Here is a 15,480-nt window from a genome sequence, read left to right as displayed (position 1 = left end):
CAAGGAATGCGAAAATCTTCAGGAACCAAACTCAAACGGTACATCATGTGCTCCAGGAATGCATCTCCGCTTCCCTTATGTGGAGGCACAGATTTCCCATGAAGAAAAGAATCGTCTCCGACCAGTGGTGCTCCATTCTACAAATGGCCAGAGCAGGGCTTAGCTAATTCCGGGGCTTTTACAAAAGAAAGGAGAGGGCTACCGCTCATCTTCTGTTTTTTGTTTTCCTCCTACTTGTTTCTTCTGCCACTTCACTAGCTTTACTGAAGCAACAAAACGATGCTCTGCATCTGTAACAACACAATCATGCGAGCCGTTTTTGGGCTAAAATAATTTTAAACAGGTGGAGAACGTCTCCCCCCGTTGACCGTAAAAAAAAAAAGACCAACAAATAGGACATCAAACGTTTAGCAATTCGGTGATTAAACTAGGGTACATTAGGCTTCACAACTAGCATTGCACAGACACATAAAAGACTCGACAATGCCACGAGATAAAACACCAAATAAGTTCTAGTTTACAGCAGTAGCAGAACTACGGCAGAGATAGAGGAAAAAAGTGGGAAAATGGCATACAGTCTCATACAGAATGCAAGGCTTTTGCTTCCAGGAAAACAAGGACACGAAAACGGATCCAACACCGAAGGAATCGACGGGCATGCAGGAGCTGATGCGCCCCTGCAGCATGCAGTGGCTGGGCTGTTTCAGAGGGCTCGCGACTTGACGATGTCCATGCTCATTTCACTCGGGTCAGTTGCTTGTAGCTCCACCTGAATGCCGTCGAGCTCCCTCTTGAACCGGTCCTTGGAGCTTGCGTACAGCATCTTGCTTCTCACCCTCGATGTATCTGGGGCCCTGCATGAGAGTTTGATGCAAAAACACTCCGATTCAGTGTTCAAGTTTCACATTTTAGCAGACTCAATCTCGTTTCTGTGCATGTGTCACAGATAGAAATATACTATACATATTACCAACAAAGGTAGCGTGTCTAAATTTTTTTGCTTAATCATGCTTAAGAATCTAATGACCTTTGGCCAATGCATTCGATCAAAGATTTATGATTATCTTGATGGAAAATAAAGATTTATATGGAACTGTCTGTAGCCTGTAAGTATTTGTTCTGAATCCATGCTGCTAAATTGTCTGGCTCCACAAAATTCAGCAGAGGGGAAAAGGTCATGGCAGCATCTGTAACATATAAAGGTGCATTGGAGATTTCATATGATTTCTTGCGTTCAAAAAAGATTTCATATGAGTTCCTTGAGATGCTAGGTTTCAGTTTCTCAAGTGCACTGCGTTTCGCCAATCATCTATGATACATTGATACATCTGTATTGCATGCATTAATATTTCCTATCGATTTATTTCCTGCAATCACTTAACTGGTGAAGGATTAAAGACAATTAAAATTAGTGTTTGGACATGATTGTTACCTTTAAAAACCACATGTTCACATGAACATGGACAATTTAGTTAGAAAAACATGGACAATTTTAGTAATTACAGAAATTGTAGCTAGCTATATTTCTTTTGAGAAATAGAATTGTGTTGCGGAACTCAGGTTTTTTTTTCCTTGTAGTAAATTGCTAATCTATCCAACCACAGATCCAATAATGGTTCATGAGAAAACATATTGGTTGATGCCTTTTTTGATTCTATAATGTTTTTGGTGCTTAATGTGATAATTTTTTCAAGATCAAGTCGCAAAGGTTGAAACAATGCTGCAAAAAAATACCAATGAACAAAGTGCAATAAGCTATTTATAGATGATCCTCTTAGGTGGAAAAAAATCACACGTAAACTCAGGATTCGGGGCAGCAATCATCACCGATCAAATTCGTACCATAGCAAAGCTTAACAAAACTGAATCAGATGAAATGGAAATGGAACGTTTTCAACGAAGAGCAAAATCAAACCAAAAAGAGATGCGTAGGCTGTATAGAGTTACCAAGAGATGAAGAAGATCTTGCTCTTCTGGCAGTTCTCATCAGTGACGAAGTCAAAATCAAACACCGCGTAGCGGCACTCGTCGGCGGGCAAGCAGGCGGTGAAGGCATCGTAGCTTTCACCTGGTTCCCCAAGCCTGTCCACCACCACCTGCTGCACGTTCTCGTTGATCTTGAACACGATGAAACGGAAGCTCCTCTTCGCCTTGAGTTCCAGGAACTTGAGTTTGCATTCGTCACAAACGGCCATTCCAGACGCCGAGTTCGACTTACAACGAGGACAGAACCCACCACATCAGGGACGAACATCTCTCTTGAATGAACAACATTGTGAGGAAAAAAAAAAGAAACAGATCAGATGTACTCACCATGGCTGATGCTTCCGATCTCTTCCTTCCTCTGGTTGAGAAACAATCAGCGGTTCGGCCGGCGAGGAGGAGAGAAAGAGGGATGTGAGCAGCTGCAACGAGGGGCGAGATTTCAAGGCCCTGAAAGAGGGGGAGGAGGAGGCCAGATATAGAGAGGGAGGGGGTGGGCAACCAGGATGGAGGCTTGCATGATATGCCACCACGTCCGTCGTCCGGGGAGGGAGCGTTTGACCAAGCATGTCCCCTCCTTGGTGTGTGAGAACCAGAAGCGTTTGTGCGCAACCAACATGCGCGCCACCACCCGTCCCTATAACTCGTTGGCAGCCTCTCCTCTCTCGGCAGAATGGTGTCTACTTTCTGGCATCAAAGTGACACGGCGTGCACTCGACCATTTTTCTTCTGCATTAGTTTAAAAGCCCTCCAAGAGAAAATGGTACTCGCTTCTCCATCCATTTCAAATTATAACACATTTTGACTTCTTTAATATATAGTTTTTGCTATGCATTTACATATACATCATATGTAGATGTATAACAAAAAGAAATATATCTAGAAAAGTTAAAACATCTTATAATTTGGAATGGAGGGAGTACTTGTAAGCTGTAGGCCTGTAGATCAGCAACTAATACTACATCTTTATTATACGGTTTTTTTTCTTTGTGAACTGACATATCAAAGAATCACTGCTTTCTATCTGTCACACGACTCTGTATCGTGGTTCAGCTTCAGCACACTTCAGACTTGGCATCAACTACACTAGATCCTGGATCTTTGTGAAGACCCCTTCCCTCCATCACTCTCCACAGATCCTGAACATCGCTCCATCTGTCAGCGGCAGCATATACCTTCCCAAGGAGCACATAATTCCCGACGTTATCCGGTTCAAGTTCAAACAAATGTTTAGCAGCAACCTCCCCGAACTCAACATTCTCATGGAGAACACAGGCACCCAGCAGAGCGCTCCACACCGACGTGCTCGGCTCGAATGGCATGTCTTGGATGAGGCGGTAGGCCTCCTCGATCCTCCCAGCACGCCCAAGCATGTCAACCAGGCACAAGTAGTGCTCTGCATTTGGCATCAGGCCATGGACGCCACGCATGTCATTGAACAGCCGAAGGCCTTCGTCTACCATGCCGGCGTGGCTGCAAGAGTACATCAAGGAGGCCATGGTAACGGTGTTCGGCGTCACCCCCATCTCTATCATCCTGGAATATAGCAGGATGGCAGTTTGGGCATGCCCATGCATTCCATATCCGGCGATGACAGTAGTCCAGGCAACCACATCCTTTTCAGGCAAACACTGGAAGAGCTCCCATGCGACACCCAAGTCACCAGCCTTGGCATACACATTGATCAGACCAGTGGCAATATCTGTACTCCCAAGACATCCACGAATCAGTAAGCAGCAGTGGATGTTCTTCGCCTGTACCAGGTCCGCCGATTCTGCGTAAGCTGGGATGACGCTTGCCATTGTTGCAGAATCTGGACGCACTGATTCTGCAAGCATTTGCTTAAACAGCGCTAGAGCTTTCTTTCCCTGTTCTCTGTGAGTATAACCAGAGATTGCTGCATTCCATGTTTCAGTCCGTCGTGATCCTTTCTCAACCACCATGTCTATCATCCCCATATAGCCACATTTTGCGTAACAGTCAACAAGTGCAGTCTCAACGACAGTATCTGATCCAAGCCCAAGTCTAATGCACAACGCATGTGTGCACTTGGCATGCTTCCCTGACAGCAAGCTGGTGCAAGCTGAGAGCAGATGCACCATGGTCACAGCATTAGGTTGTGCTTCACTGGTCACCAGCATCTCAGAACCAAGAGCGAAGGCCTTGCTCGCGTGGTCATTCAGCACGTATGCACCAATCATCGCCGTCCATGAAACAACATCCTTATCATAGCTGTCTTCATCGAACACCCTTTTTGCATCCTCCAGGCTCCTGCACTTCCCATACATGTCTATCAGAGCGTTCTTCACCGCGGCGTAGTTACCCAAGCCTCTCACCACAGCCAACCGGTGCACAGCTCTCCCCATGTGCAAGTCCCTGGCTTGTGCACAAGCTGGCAGCACTGACACCACCGTGGCACGGTCAATGCACACGCCACGACCGACCATTGTCTCGAACACCTCCAACGCCCTCTCCGCGCGGCCGTCCTTGACACACCCGGTGATGACCGTGTTCCACGACACGGTTGTCCGGCTCCGCAGCGCGCCGAACACCGCCTCCGCCGAGACCACGTCTCTGCAGCGCATATACATGGAAACGAGCGCGTTCTGGACGTAGCCGTCGCCGCCGAAGCCCGCGGTGAGGGCGCGGCCATGCACGGCACGCCCATGGCGCCTGCGGCGGAGGTCCGCACAGGCCTTGGCAGCGAAGGTGAAGGTGAGGTGGTCGAAGGCGCGCATCTGTGAGTAGAGAGCGAGGGCCTGTCGGTTGAAGCCGAGACCGGTGTAGGAGCGGAGGAGGGTGTTGGAGACGGAAACCGGGGGCGGTTGCGGCATTTGAACGAGCAGGTTGTGGGCGTCGAAGGGACGGCCACACGCGCAGTACGAGCCTAAGAGGAGATGAATGCTGTCGCAGTGGAGGAGGTGACCGGACTTGAGGAGGAGTGCGTGGAGCTGGGCGGCGGTGGTGGGAACGAGCGGGGTTGCGGAGCTTTTGGATCGGAGGAGGAGCGCGAGGCATTGCTGGACGAGGGCGTTGGTTGTCATTCTGAACTTCAGGGACACAGGAATACAGGACGCTTAGATGAGATCTGACAGTTGTGTTTCCGTCGGGGGGAGCACGGAGCACTGGGCGTGAGAGTTCGCTTTTAGACTATCGCCAACAATTGTTACCCAAAATACAATATCCATTTGTCCTTTGGGTAGCGCTACAGGTAAAAGGTTACATACCTATTTTTAGTCTTCTCTAACAACAAGACCTAAAAGACAACACTCTCTGCAAATAGGTCTCAAGGAGAGAGGATACCCAAATTTGGGTTATGCCTCTCCTGATACCTAAAATGGGTCTTCTGTATGGGTACTCTGTTGGAGGCTATAGGTATTGTGTTGGAGACCCATTTTGGGTTTGAGTTCCCAAATGGGTCTCCTATTGGAGACAGCCTTATCTAAAAAAAAAAAGGTTTTTGGTTTAGGGCCTGTTTAGATTGTGAACGAAAATTTTTTGAGTGTCATATCGTATGTGTCGGAAGGATGTCGGGAGGGGTTTTTAGAAACTAATAAAAAAACAAATTACATAACTCGTCAGGAAACTGCAAGACAAATTTATTAAGCATAATTAATCTGACATTAGCATATGTGGGTTACTGTAGCACTTAAGGCTAATCATAGAGTAACTAGGCTTAAAAGATTCGTCTCGTGATTCTTAACTAAACTGTGTAATTAGTTTATTTTTTTATCTACATTTAATGTTCCATGCATGTGTTCAAAGATTCGATGGGATGGATGAAAAATTTTTGGGTGGAGAACTAAACAGGGCCTTATCAAATAGAGGGTGTTTAGTTCCCTTCTATTTTAAAAAATTTTAAGTTTTGCTATATCATTCTATATAATGAAACTAAACATTATATAAAATTTTAGTAAAAAGTTGGTTATTCTCCATTTTGTATTTTAGCCTTAAGATGCCAAAAAAAAACCAAAAGAGCCTCAAGAGGTTCTCATGAGAGCGATAAATTCTACATTTTGGATGGAACTAAATATAACCCTGGAAATTTTGGTATTTTGTATTCCACCATTTCAAAGTAGTTGACATTTTGCATTTTGCATTTTATAGGGAACTAGACACCCTTGTAATGGAACTAAACACCACGCAAAATTTTTGGTAAAAACTAGCTATTCTCCATTTTGGATTTTGGCCTCAAGAGATAAAAAAAAACTTCAAAAGCCTCAAGAGACACTAATAAAGACAATAAATTCTATATTTTGGAAACATAACCCTAAAATTTTGGTATCTTAAATTTCTTTATTTCAAAGTAGTTGATATTTTGCATTATATGGAAAGTAAACACACCCTAATCAGAGTGCAAATGGGTAGCAAACTGAAAATCTGGTAAGGGACTAGTATTGACTTATATAGTATTGTTACACGCGCGGCAAAACCGTGCTGTGCAAGTCGCAACCTCTATAAATTGTAGTAGCACTACTAGTGTACTAGATCAACCATTAGATTTGAAGAGGCGAACATGACGGTACAGCACTAAAATATCAAACTACGGTCTTACAGACTGAAGCATCATTTGATTCGCAATCAAAGTTCGATCCGCAATCAAAGCAGGCAATCAACCTTGCAGGGCAGTCGCCGGAAGAAGTTGGCCGGCACGTCGGGCAGCCTCTGCCGGAGCGTCGGGTGTCGCATCAGGTAGAACCCCGTGAGCAGCGCCACCGCCTGGAACGGCGCCAGGAAGGTGGTCACCGCAAGGAAGAGGCAGGCCAGGAGGTACATGGCCGTGGCGCGGGGGTCGCGCCACGTCATCGCGCACCGCGCTCGCTCGGCGTGGGACGCGACGTCGCCGGCCATCTCCTGTATCCGCGCCCCGAGGCTCCTCAGCCTGTCGTACCGCATGCGGACCACATCGGGAGGACACTTGGTCGGGAACTCGTCGAACTCCTCGGCCAGCTCGTCCAGGTGCGCCATCTCGGCGTGCGACACCTTGGTGTCGACGTGCCACGGGTGCCTCGGCCGGCACCGGTAGTTCCACAGGCCGAGCACGAACTTGTAGACGAAGAAGGTGGGCAGGATGAGGTTGGGGCAGCACACCAGCATGGCGTAGATGATGTGCACCGCGACGGTGGTCGCCGGGTTCTTCCAGTGGCAGACGTCGACGAACCACCTGAGCGCCGCGAACAGGGGCGCCAGCGCCGCCATGAGGCGGAAGAAGTGGGCTTTGCTGCGGCGCATGCTCCACCGGTGCGAGTGCGCCTCGCAGAGGTGCTCGACGCACTCCCGCCGCAGCGGCGGGTCCATCCGGCCCAGCCGGTGCGCGATGAGCGCGACCGCCTCCCGCCGCAGCGTCTCCTGGTGCACGATGGACAGCGGGCAGTGGTAGTGCATCGGCGGCAGGTGCGGCTGCGCGTACGTCTGGAGCAGGCCCAGCGCCGACGTGCTCGAGAACCGCACGGCGAGCTGGAGCTCGCCCATCTTCTTGATGCCGCCGCCGTGGAGGGAGATGAGAGGGTACGCGTGCGTGTAGATGCGGCCGGTCTCGAGCGTCGACAGCCGGATGCGCACCTTGCCGAGGAGGATGTCCTTGACGGGGTCGCCCGACACGAGGCCACCCTTGTCGCCTATCTGGCAGTTGTGGAAGACGGCGACGGTGAGCACGGTGCAGTGGTCGTGCACGTCCCAGAAGCACTGCTGGTGGAACCGCGGCGCGAGGCTGTCGATGACGGTCTGCGTGCGGAACCACTTCACGCCGTACTTGGCCACGCAGTAGGCGTCGCAGGAGCCTCGCCCGTCGCGCGTGCGCATGGAGCTCAGGCCGAACGCGTTGTGGATGCCGAGCTCGATGAGGCCAATGGGCGGCCGGTGGTGCCACAGCTCCCTCGCCGCCGGCCGGACGTCGCTCAGGTAGTGGACCGGCTCTGACAGCACTCTGTATCCGCCTTCCAGGCAGAGCCGGACGCATATCTTGGCAGAGAACTTGTCGATTTTGGCGGCTCCATCTGGCCGCACCAAATTAAACCTGTCGACGATTTGCAATTAAGTGTTGCTTGATTACTATATAATTTTGGTGAAATATATAGTATATGAATGTTCGAATTTTCTTTCTCCTTGAGATAAATGCCACCTACGACGTACCATCTCGGGCGAATCGGGCGCGCGTCCCACCGTCGTTCGAATTCTTTGAACGGAATGTGGACATGGCCAATGACCTCCTCCTTGTCGACCTTAACGCGGTCCTCGACGGAGAGGATGAGGTGGTCCTCGAACGGCTCGGCGGCAACGAACAGGTGGTCCTCGTTCCAGCCGCACGTCGGCAGCCGGGCAACGCACGTCTTGGTCTTGTGCACCTGCGCGGCAATCTTGGTGCGCACGAACACCTCGCCGACGCGGGCCTTGTCGACGAAGGCGATGTCGCGGGCCTCGATGACGTTGACGCGCACGTACCAGAGCCGCGGCACGGTGTACTGCTTGCAGCGGATGTGCGCGGCGAGCTTGGCGTCCACCGCGAACGCGGCGTCCGCGTGCACCGCCAGCGGGAAGCACTCGTCGGCCTGCGTGCCGAACCACACGGCCAGCATCACCTCGCCCCCGCGCTCCGCCTTCTTGTCGAAGACGTGGTACCACTGCGGCGCGAGCGCGCTGTCGGGCGGCACGCGGAACGGGGCGTCGGCCAGGTCGAAGCGCAGGCGGCCGACGAAGTCGTCCTTGGCGAAGCCCTTGCCCTTGACCACCACGTCCAGGAACGACGCCTGGAGCCTCTCCCGCGAGAAGGCGAACACGTCGTTCCACTCTGGGCTCGTCGTCTTGTCGATGTGCCGCGTGGCGCAGGAGTAGCTCCCGAGCTTCACCTCGACGAGCGGGTCGAAGCCGCCACTCCACTTGAGGTCCCGCGCCTTGACGATGCGCACGTACAGGTACTCCATCCGCTCCACGAGGTCGTACCCGCCGGCCCGCCCGCCGGCGAGACGGGGCCTCGTCTCCTTGATCCCGAACTCATCCCGTGGCGGCAGAGGGCCGAAGGGGCCAAACCTCGGCAGGACGCCGGCCATCCCTGCAGCCTGCAGCAAACGATAACTCCGGTTGGAAGAGTGAGCCTGGTGCTCTTATGTGCGTTCCGCCCTTCTGCGTTCTGGCCACCGTACGATCATGACGTCGAGCGTGCTGATCTTTTTTGGGTTGGTGATCGACACAGTTGGTGTATCTGCTGGGGAACGTTGGTGATCTGCCGGCTTTAGTTCATGCATACTAGTAACGTTCTGTCTTCTGCGTAAACAGGCGCATGTCATAATGTCAATGTCAATGTCATGGACTTGTCTTCAGCAACGTAGAGTTGAAGCTGGGTGAGTGGGAAGATCAACTAAGATGACCTACCTTGTTAGCTAGCGTTTGGACTATTAGGATGTCTAAACCTGGGTCGACCAGAGTACGCGCTCGGTTGCGTTCTTTGCTGTTGCTGCAAATCACTCCCTCCATCCCAAAATACCAAAATAAGGCCTTGTTTAGTTCCAAAATTTTTGACAAAATGAGCACTGTAGCAATTTCGTTTGTATTTGACAAATATTGTTCAATCATGGACTAACTAGGCTCAAAAGATTCGTTTCGTCAATTCCGACTAAACTGTGCAATTAGTTTTTATTTTTATCTATATTTAATACTCCATGCATACGTCTAAAGATTCGATGTGACGGGAAATCTGAAAAATTTTGCAAAATTTTTGGGGAACTAAACAAAGTGTCTCAAATATTTCTAACTTTAAACAAATATATATAAGAAAATATTAACATTTATGATGTATAATCAGTATCATTAGATGAATCATCATATGTATTTTGTAGCAAACATATCTTTAGCGATACAAATGTTACTAATATTTTCTTAATTTGATCGGCACGCATCCTATAGTGACACTTGTTCTTGAACAGGAGTAGTATAGAACAAACTAACAAAAGATGAAGCACAAAAACAGCTACAACCACGTCTACCCTCACGTGTTGTTACGATAATTTCTTAAGAATTACATGTTGGTTTTTACATGGGAATAAAATCAATAAAGGAACTCCCTCTTAATGAAACATAAGCCAACATCCTGTTCGAGAAAAAAAAAAGAAATCAATAAAGAAGACTATTGCTTAATTGTGAACCAAAATTTAGATAATATAAATACACTTCTAGCATGAGAAACTATCAAACCAACAAGTGCTCTATAAAATAACAATCCAAGTGCACTAAAGCAAGCTGAGGCGAGACTATCACTTTTAATGGTTCTACTACAAATAAAGTGATCCACATAGACTAAAAATATTGAAACTATAATTCACATAATACAAACTATAACTACTTGTGGTTTAAAAAAAACTTTTTTCCTTTCATCGTACCTCACCTTTATTTTTTTCTCTTCTTTTTTAGCTTGGATCATATTCTCTCTCTAAACATATATGGCTTCTGCAAGCCACTATGATAAGTTAAGGAGAAAATTTGCTCATTGCCATGAAAATCTATATTGCTTCCCTCATTGCCATAAAAAAATATAGCTTCCCTTATCTGCCGTCAAATTGTGTTTTTTGTTTCCTTAACTGCCATCACCGTTACCTATAGACGGTTTATTTCCTTAACTGCCATCTGTTTATGTAGTTTGTTTCCTTAAGTGCCATTTAGCAAACGGCGTGGCATATGTCTCCATGTACATTTGACAGGAGTGTCCAATTTTGCCCTTGTCAAGCCCGACGTGTCCGCCGATTAAAAAAAACCAATGTGTCTGACTTCGAAACCCAACCAAAACGAATCGGCCTAGAGCCAACCAGCACACGAAAACAAGAGTGTGTGAGAGAGAATTCGACCCTGACGAACCCCTGCTCCCGGGCGATTCCGTGACCGTGACCGCGATCCCCGCGACTAGCCCAAGTGCCCGCGTGGCTGGGCGCCACTGCCGCCGCTACCCGGGGGGCCGGGCGCCGTCGCCAACCAGCCACCGACCGACGCTGGGACACCTTCACTGATGGCACTCCTCCCTGTACATGGTCTCGCTGCTAAAAAAAATGCTGAACTAATTTGAGATAAATATGTGTTTTACCGAAGCTGAGATGCATAGCTAGTTTACATTTTCGTTACGTATGCTTTAATGCTTCAGTTAGCTTAGGTTCTCGCGAGCTGCAAGGATGTATTTTTTTAGTAAAATGGGTTTGAATTTGATAACCTCATTCACTTGATGCAGATATTTTTTCATTGATTTGTACAAATGCTCATGTTCCGATTCATACACTACACTACAGAGGTGTGGAGATCCAGTGTTTTTTACTTTTAAGATCCAACAATAGATGCCTCTCGTGTCTGTCTGTCACTATATATTTATACATGCACGATTTATGCCATTTTGCATACTAGTGTGATGAATATTTACCATGCTATTTCCATTGAAATTACTGAGGTCTAAAAATATTGCCGAGCTTGTACTTTTAGAGAGCTCACATGTTATATTCCGATCTCCATTTTATTGGGTATATTGTCGATATCAATAGCATTCAAGAGATTCTTGGATAATTTTGGAGGGGTAAACTGTCTTCTCCATCCTATGTAACAGAAGACTAAGGTCTTGTTTAGTTCGTAAAAATTTTCAAGATTTATCATCACATCGAATCTTTAGTTGCATGCATAGAACATTAAATATTGACGAAAATAAAAACTAATTGCACAGTTCACCTGTAATTTGTGAGATGAATCTTTTGAGCCTAATTACTCCATAATTGGACAATGTTTGTCAAATAAAAACGAAGGTACTACAGTAGCCAAAAACCAAATTTTTTGTGAACTAAACAAGGCCAGAGCTCAGCTGAAGTGGCGCTAATAGAATGGCAGTTAGGAAATAAAAAATCTCAACTGGATGGCAATTAAGAAAAGCTATGATTTTTTATGGCAATGAACACATTGTTATAGATTTTGATGGAAATGAGCAAATTCTCTCTAAGTTAAGATGCAAACGTTGGACTGGCATCGCGGCCCAAATAAACAATTTTTGGACGCCCGTTCCCAGAATTACCGATCGTGCATTAGAGCTCTATCTCAGGTCTTGGCTACATGTCCATTTGATCATAGTGACATCTTTTGTAAAATAAAATATTCCCTTCAAAGCCCATTTGCTTGTTTTATAAATTGTATTTTTTTTCTGCCAGCTAATAATATTTTTTCTCACAATAAAAATCAAGAAACAATATTTTTAGCCATAATTTTTTAGACTAACGAACAAGTAAGTCATTTTAAAAATTTTAGAGGATCTCAAGTTTAACTAAATTTATATAATAGAATAATAACTATTATAGTATCAACTAAGTATTATTAGATTTTTTAATTATATTTTTATAGTATGTTCACTTTATATTACAAATTTTAGTATTTCTCTCTAAAATTTTGATCAAATTTGAAAATGTTTTTAAATTTTTAATATTTTTGGAATGATTTATAATTTAAAATGGAGTATATAATTAATTGTGATGTGATCCATTGTCGCATCACGGGTCAAGCGTTCGCGTGCAGAGATACGGTAACGCTCATCGGACTGGCGGCGCCAGTGCTTTGACAAACCCTCACGTCCGCGTGCGACGTGGCGAGACGTAAGCCTCCCCGTCCGTGGCCACCGCCAGCACGACACGGCCGTGGCCCAGCCTCCGGCCGCAAGATACTTCGTTCATTCAATCACCAGTACCGCCGTCAGCCCCGTCACCGGCACCGCAGCTCCGGTATAAATCGCGGTCCGATCGCTGATGCCTCCCAGCCCCGCCCCACTATTCTCTCGCCTGCGCTTCCGCCTCCGGACGTGCGCCGCCGTCTCCATCTCCACCCGTCCATCCTCCGCGGCGCCCCTGCGCTACCGTCGCACTCGCCTCTCTATCCCTTTTCCTCTGTCCCCACCTTGCCCGCGCATCCTCCGCGCCGCCGCCGCCGCCGCGGTCTCGTCGTCGCTGGATCTGCGCGCGATAGCCGGCGGGTTCGCGCTGTTCAGCATGGCTGCTGCCTCCTCCGCCACATCCGTCCACGACTTCACCGTCAAGGTGCGCAAAACGGCCCAATCTCGCGTGTATAAAATACCAACTCCATTTCCTTTTGAAAGCGAGTCACAAATCTTGTACACATGTCCTCGCGGAGTTAAGCATTTGCACATAGATCCCTCCCTGATCCGGGTGCTTTTCAAGTTTTGTCTCACTCCAGTTTCCGTTGAAGATTGCTTCGTTCCTGAAAGTCTCCGGATGTGCTATCATACTGATACCGTGTGGATTCTTTTCCTAAATGATCCTTTTTTTGTTGTTGATGCAGGATGCTAGCGGGAAAGATGTGGACCTTAGCACCTACAAGGGGAAGGTTCTACTCATAGTCAATGTTGCATCTCAGTGGTACCAATTTACTGCTTTCTTAACACCATTTTCCATTACTTGCAAAATCATGATCATGGCTTGAAAAGTTATGTGGAATGCATCATGTAATCCTCTTATTGATACTGAAGTGCTCCATGTTTCACGGTGAAACTGGCTGTAGGAGAGTGCTTTGATGCTTACTAGTGGCATATGCTCATTTAGTTCCTCTAATGTAGTGTACTTTATAATTTGAGCTTTACGTTTGTGGATAAGTGGGATGGAGCTAACAAGTAAAGATACACATTATATGCTTTCTTATGCAATGATATTAGCAAATTCAAATTTAAAATTTTACCGTTAAATATATTGTGCTAAACGCTTACCCTGAGCGCCATAGTTGTTTCTATTCTTGAGAATCAACATTTGAGTTATCCATGTGTGGGTGGAATTTGCCTGTTAAACAGACAGCGTGGTAGTGGTTGCAGTTGGACATCAAAATATTGGGAGACCTGCTTCCTGGACTATTTATGCAGTTTTAAGTGTCATGTTATTCTTTCCATTTCTATTTGTACATTAATGAATATATACGTTCTTGGATAGACTTTTTATCCCTGATCTTGAGGTGCACATGTACCATTGTATAAGACTGTTGACTACTTTTGAGTTAACATGTCCACTTCTCTTTTATTCTGTTGCAGTGGCTTGACCAATTCCAACTACACAGAGCTGAGCCAGTTGTATGAGAAGTACAAGGACCAGGGTAAGTAATCTTTTGTGTCGTTATTTCTTAATTATGTAGTGTGTCTTGCGCATGCTCTGTTTCTCATATAGATTGGCTCCATGTCAAAACATGATTGATGTGCTAAATGTTGTCAATCTGATGTGACTTCAGGTTTTGAGATCCTTGCTTTCCCATGTAACCAGTTTGGTGGGCAGGAGCCTGGCACTAATGAGGAGATTGTCCAGTTTGCTTGCACTCGCTTCAAGGCTGAATATCCAATTTTCGACAAGGTAAATCTGCACACAACACTTATTTCTTTTGTCATTTTATTTTCCGAGGCACAAGTAAAAAAAAATTCTGCTCGACGTTCATGACCAGCTACAGTACTTTGATCTATGAAACCAAGCATTCTCTTTTTTTGTATATGTTGTCTGTTGTGAAATGTAATATTTGAACTAACTGTTCTGTTGCTAAGGCTACCTGACAATTGTTTTTAAAAACAAATGGCGGGGATTAGGGTCAAGTTTCATTTATGCATCAGTAGAATTATCCATATGCTTGTGAATGTGATTCTAATTAGCAAGCATATAGGGAGTTTAAAGTTTTTAACTTTCATTGTGTTAGGTTGATGTCAATGGTGACAATACTGCACCCATCTACAAGTTCCTGAAGTCCAGCAAAGGTAGTCTCTTTGGGGAGAACATAAAATGGAACTTCTCCAAGTTTTTGGTTGACAAAGAGGGGCGTGTTGTGGAGCGGTACGCACCGACAACTTCCCCACTGAGCATCGAGGTATGTTCCATTTTACATCGACCTGGTCGGTGGTATGGTCATTTGAATTTTCTTGTTTCATCTTTCAGCACTAACTTTGGCAAATTTTTGCAGAAGGACATCAAGAAGCTACTAGGGAGTCCTTCAACCTTGTAATTGGATCAACTAGCTCTACTAAACTGCTGCATTGCATTTGCCTCAGTAGCGTTTTAATAAAGCTGTTCTTAGAACCGAGATGTTTGAAGCTGTGCTTAGAACCGAGATGTCTTTACTGTATTTCTTCTGTATGCCCTGTTTTATGGTAAATGTCATGTATGTAATAAAAATGATGCAATGCTTGAATTCTCTTGAAAGGTTATGTATCCGGGTTGGTTGTTGAGATCTTTGAGGAACTGGGTTGGTTGTTGAGATATTTGAGAAATAAGTTTTGACATGGGGGCATGTCTTGCCTGCCTACTCGCCGGAGCAAAGGCAAACATCAGAAGAGATATTGCTAAAGAGCAACGAAATTAATTTGGCAAGGGCAATTATTTTGTAATGGTTTCATGTTTGTCGTTTGAAGTGGGAATTTTCTAAATTGCTATGGTTCCAAAGTGGGCATTCAGTTTGTCTTTCTCATACCTCCTCCACATCTTATTTTCCAAGTTGCTAGGATAGGCACAAATT

At 46.3% G+C, this 15,480-nt stretch overlaps 4 protein-coding genes across 4 annotated transcripts; 1 reads left to right on the top strand and 3 right to left on the bottom strand.

Moving 5' to 3' along the window:
* Window positions 407-2,471, bottom strand: LOC8076067 (actin-depolymerizing factor 1). The gene is made up of 3 exons (XM_002452744.2): window positions 2,314-2,471; window positions 1,948-2,213; window positions 407-854 (listed from the first exon to the last, which is right to left on the bottom strand). Exons 1-3 carry the CDS (start codon window positions 2,314-2,316, stop codon window positions 704-706), a joined length of 420 nt encoding a protein of 139 aa, XP_002452789.2. The 5' UTR covers window positions 2,317-2,471; the 3' UTR covers window positions 407-703.
* On the bottom strand, window positions 2,773-5,117 carry LOC8076066 (pentatricopeptide repeat-containing protein At5g39350). Its single transcript, XM_002452743.2, is given in 2 exon segments — window positions 2,773-3,100; window positions 3,102-5,117. Coding segments are annotated over 2 exon segments (1,962 nt in total). The 5' UTR covers window positions 5,028-5,117; the 3' UTR covers window positions 2,773-3,064.
* On the bottom strand, window positions 6,349-9,163 carry LOC8073935 (FT-interacting protein 1). The gene is made up of 2 exons (XM_002452742.2): window positions 8,116-9,163; window positions 6,349-7,999 (listed from the first exon to the last, which is right to left on the bottom strand). The coding sequence occupies exons 1-2, from the start codon at window positions 9,027-9,029 to the stop codon at window positions 6,583-6,585; spliced, it is 2,331 nt and encodes a 776-aa protein (XP_002452787.1). The 5' UTR covers window positions 9,030-9,163; the 3' UTR covers window positions 6,349-6,582.
* On the top strand, window positions 12,482-15,206 carry LOC8073934 (probable phospholipid hydroperoxide glutathione peroxidase). Its single transcript, XM_002454470.2, has 6 exons — window positions 12,482-13,022; window positions 13,285-13,361; window positions 14,021-14,082; window positions 14,215-14,333; window positions 14,668-14,835; window positions 14,929-15,206. The coding sequence occupies exons 1-6, from the start codon at window positions 12,735-12,737 to the stop codon at window positions 14,968-14,970; spliced, it is 756 nt and encodes a 251-aa protein (XP_002454515.1). The 5' UTR covers window positions 12,482-12,734; the 3' UTR covers window positions 14,971-15,206.

The sequence above is a fragment of the Sorghum bicolor genome, chromosome 4 (assembly GCF_000003195.3).
Source record: "Sorghum bicolor cultivar BTx623 chromosome 4, Sorghum_bicolor_NCBIv3, whole genome shotgun sequence".
Taxonomy (NCBI): Eukaryota; Viridiplantae; Streptophyta; class Magnoliopsida; order Poales; family Poaceae; genus Sorghum; species Sorghum bicolor.
Note: the sequence above shows the minus strand (reverse complement) of the source record. Positions and strands in the feature narration are given on the sequence as shown.

Bases quoted from the DNA above. Each gene is read 5' to 3' on its own strand.
- LOC8073934 (XM_002454470.2), top strand. From the start codon at position 12,735: ATGCCTCCCAGCCCCGCCCCACTATTCTCTCGCCTGCGCTTCCGCCTC. The intron at 13,023-13,284 runs GTGCGCAAAACG...TTGTTGATGCAG, and splicing joins TCCACGACTTCACCGTCAAG to GATGCTAGCGGGAAAGATGT. The intron at 14,083-14,214 runs GTAAGTAATCTT...ATGTGACTTCAG, and splicing joins TGAGAAGTACAAGGACCAGG to GTTTTGAGATCCTTGCTTTC.
- LOC8076067 (XM_002452744.2), bottom strand. The intron at 855-1,947 runs GTAACTCTATAC...ACTCTCATGCAG, and splicing joins AAGATCTTCTTCATCTCTTG to GGCCCCAGATACATCGAGGG.
- LOC8073935 (XM_002452742.2), bottom strand. From the start codon at position 9,029: ATGGCCGGCGTCCTGCCGAGGTTTGGCCCCTTCGGCCCTCTGCCGCCA. The intron at 8,000-8,115 runs GTACGTCGTAGG...AATCGTCGACAG, and splicing joins CGCCCGATTCGCCCGAGATG to GTTTAATTTGGTGCGGCCAG.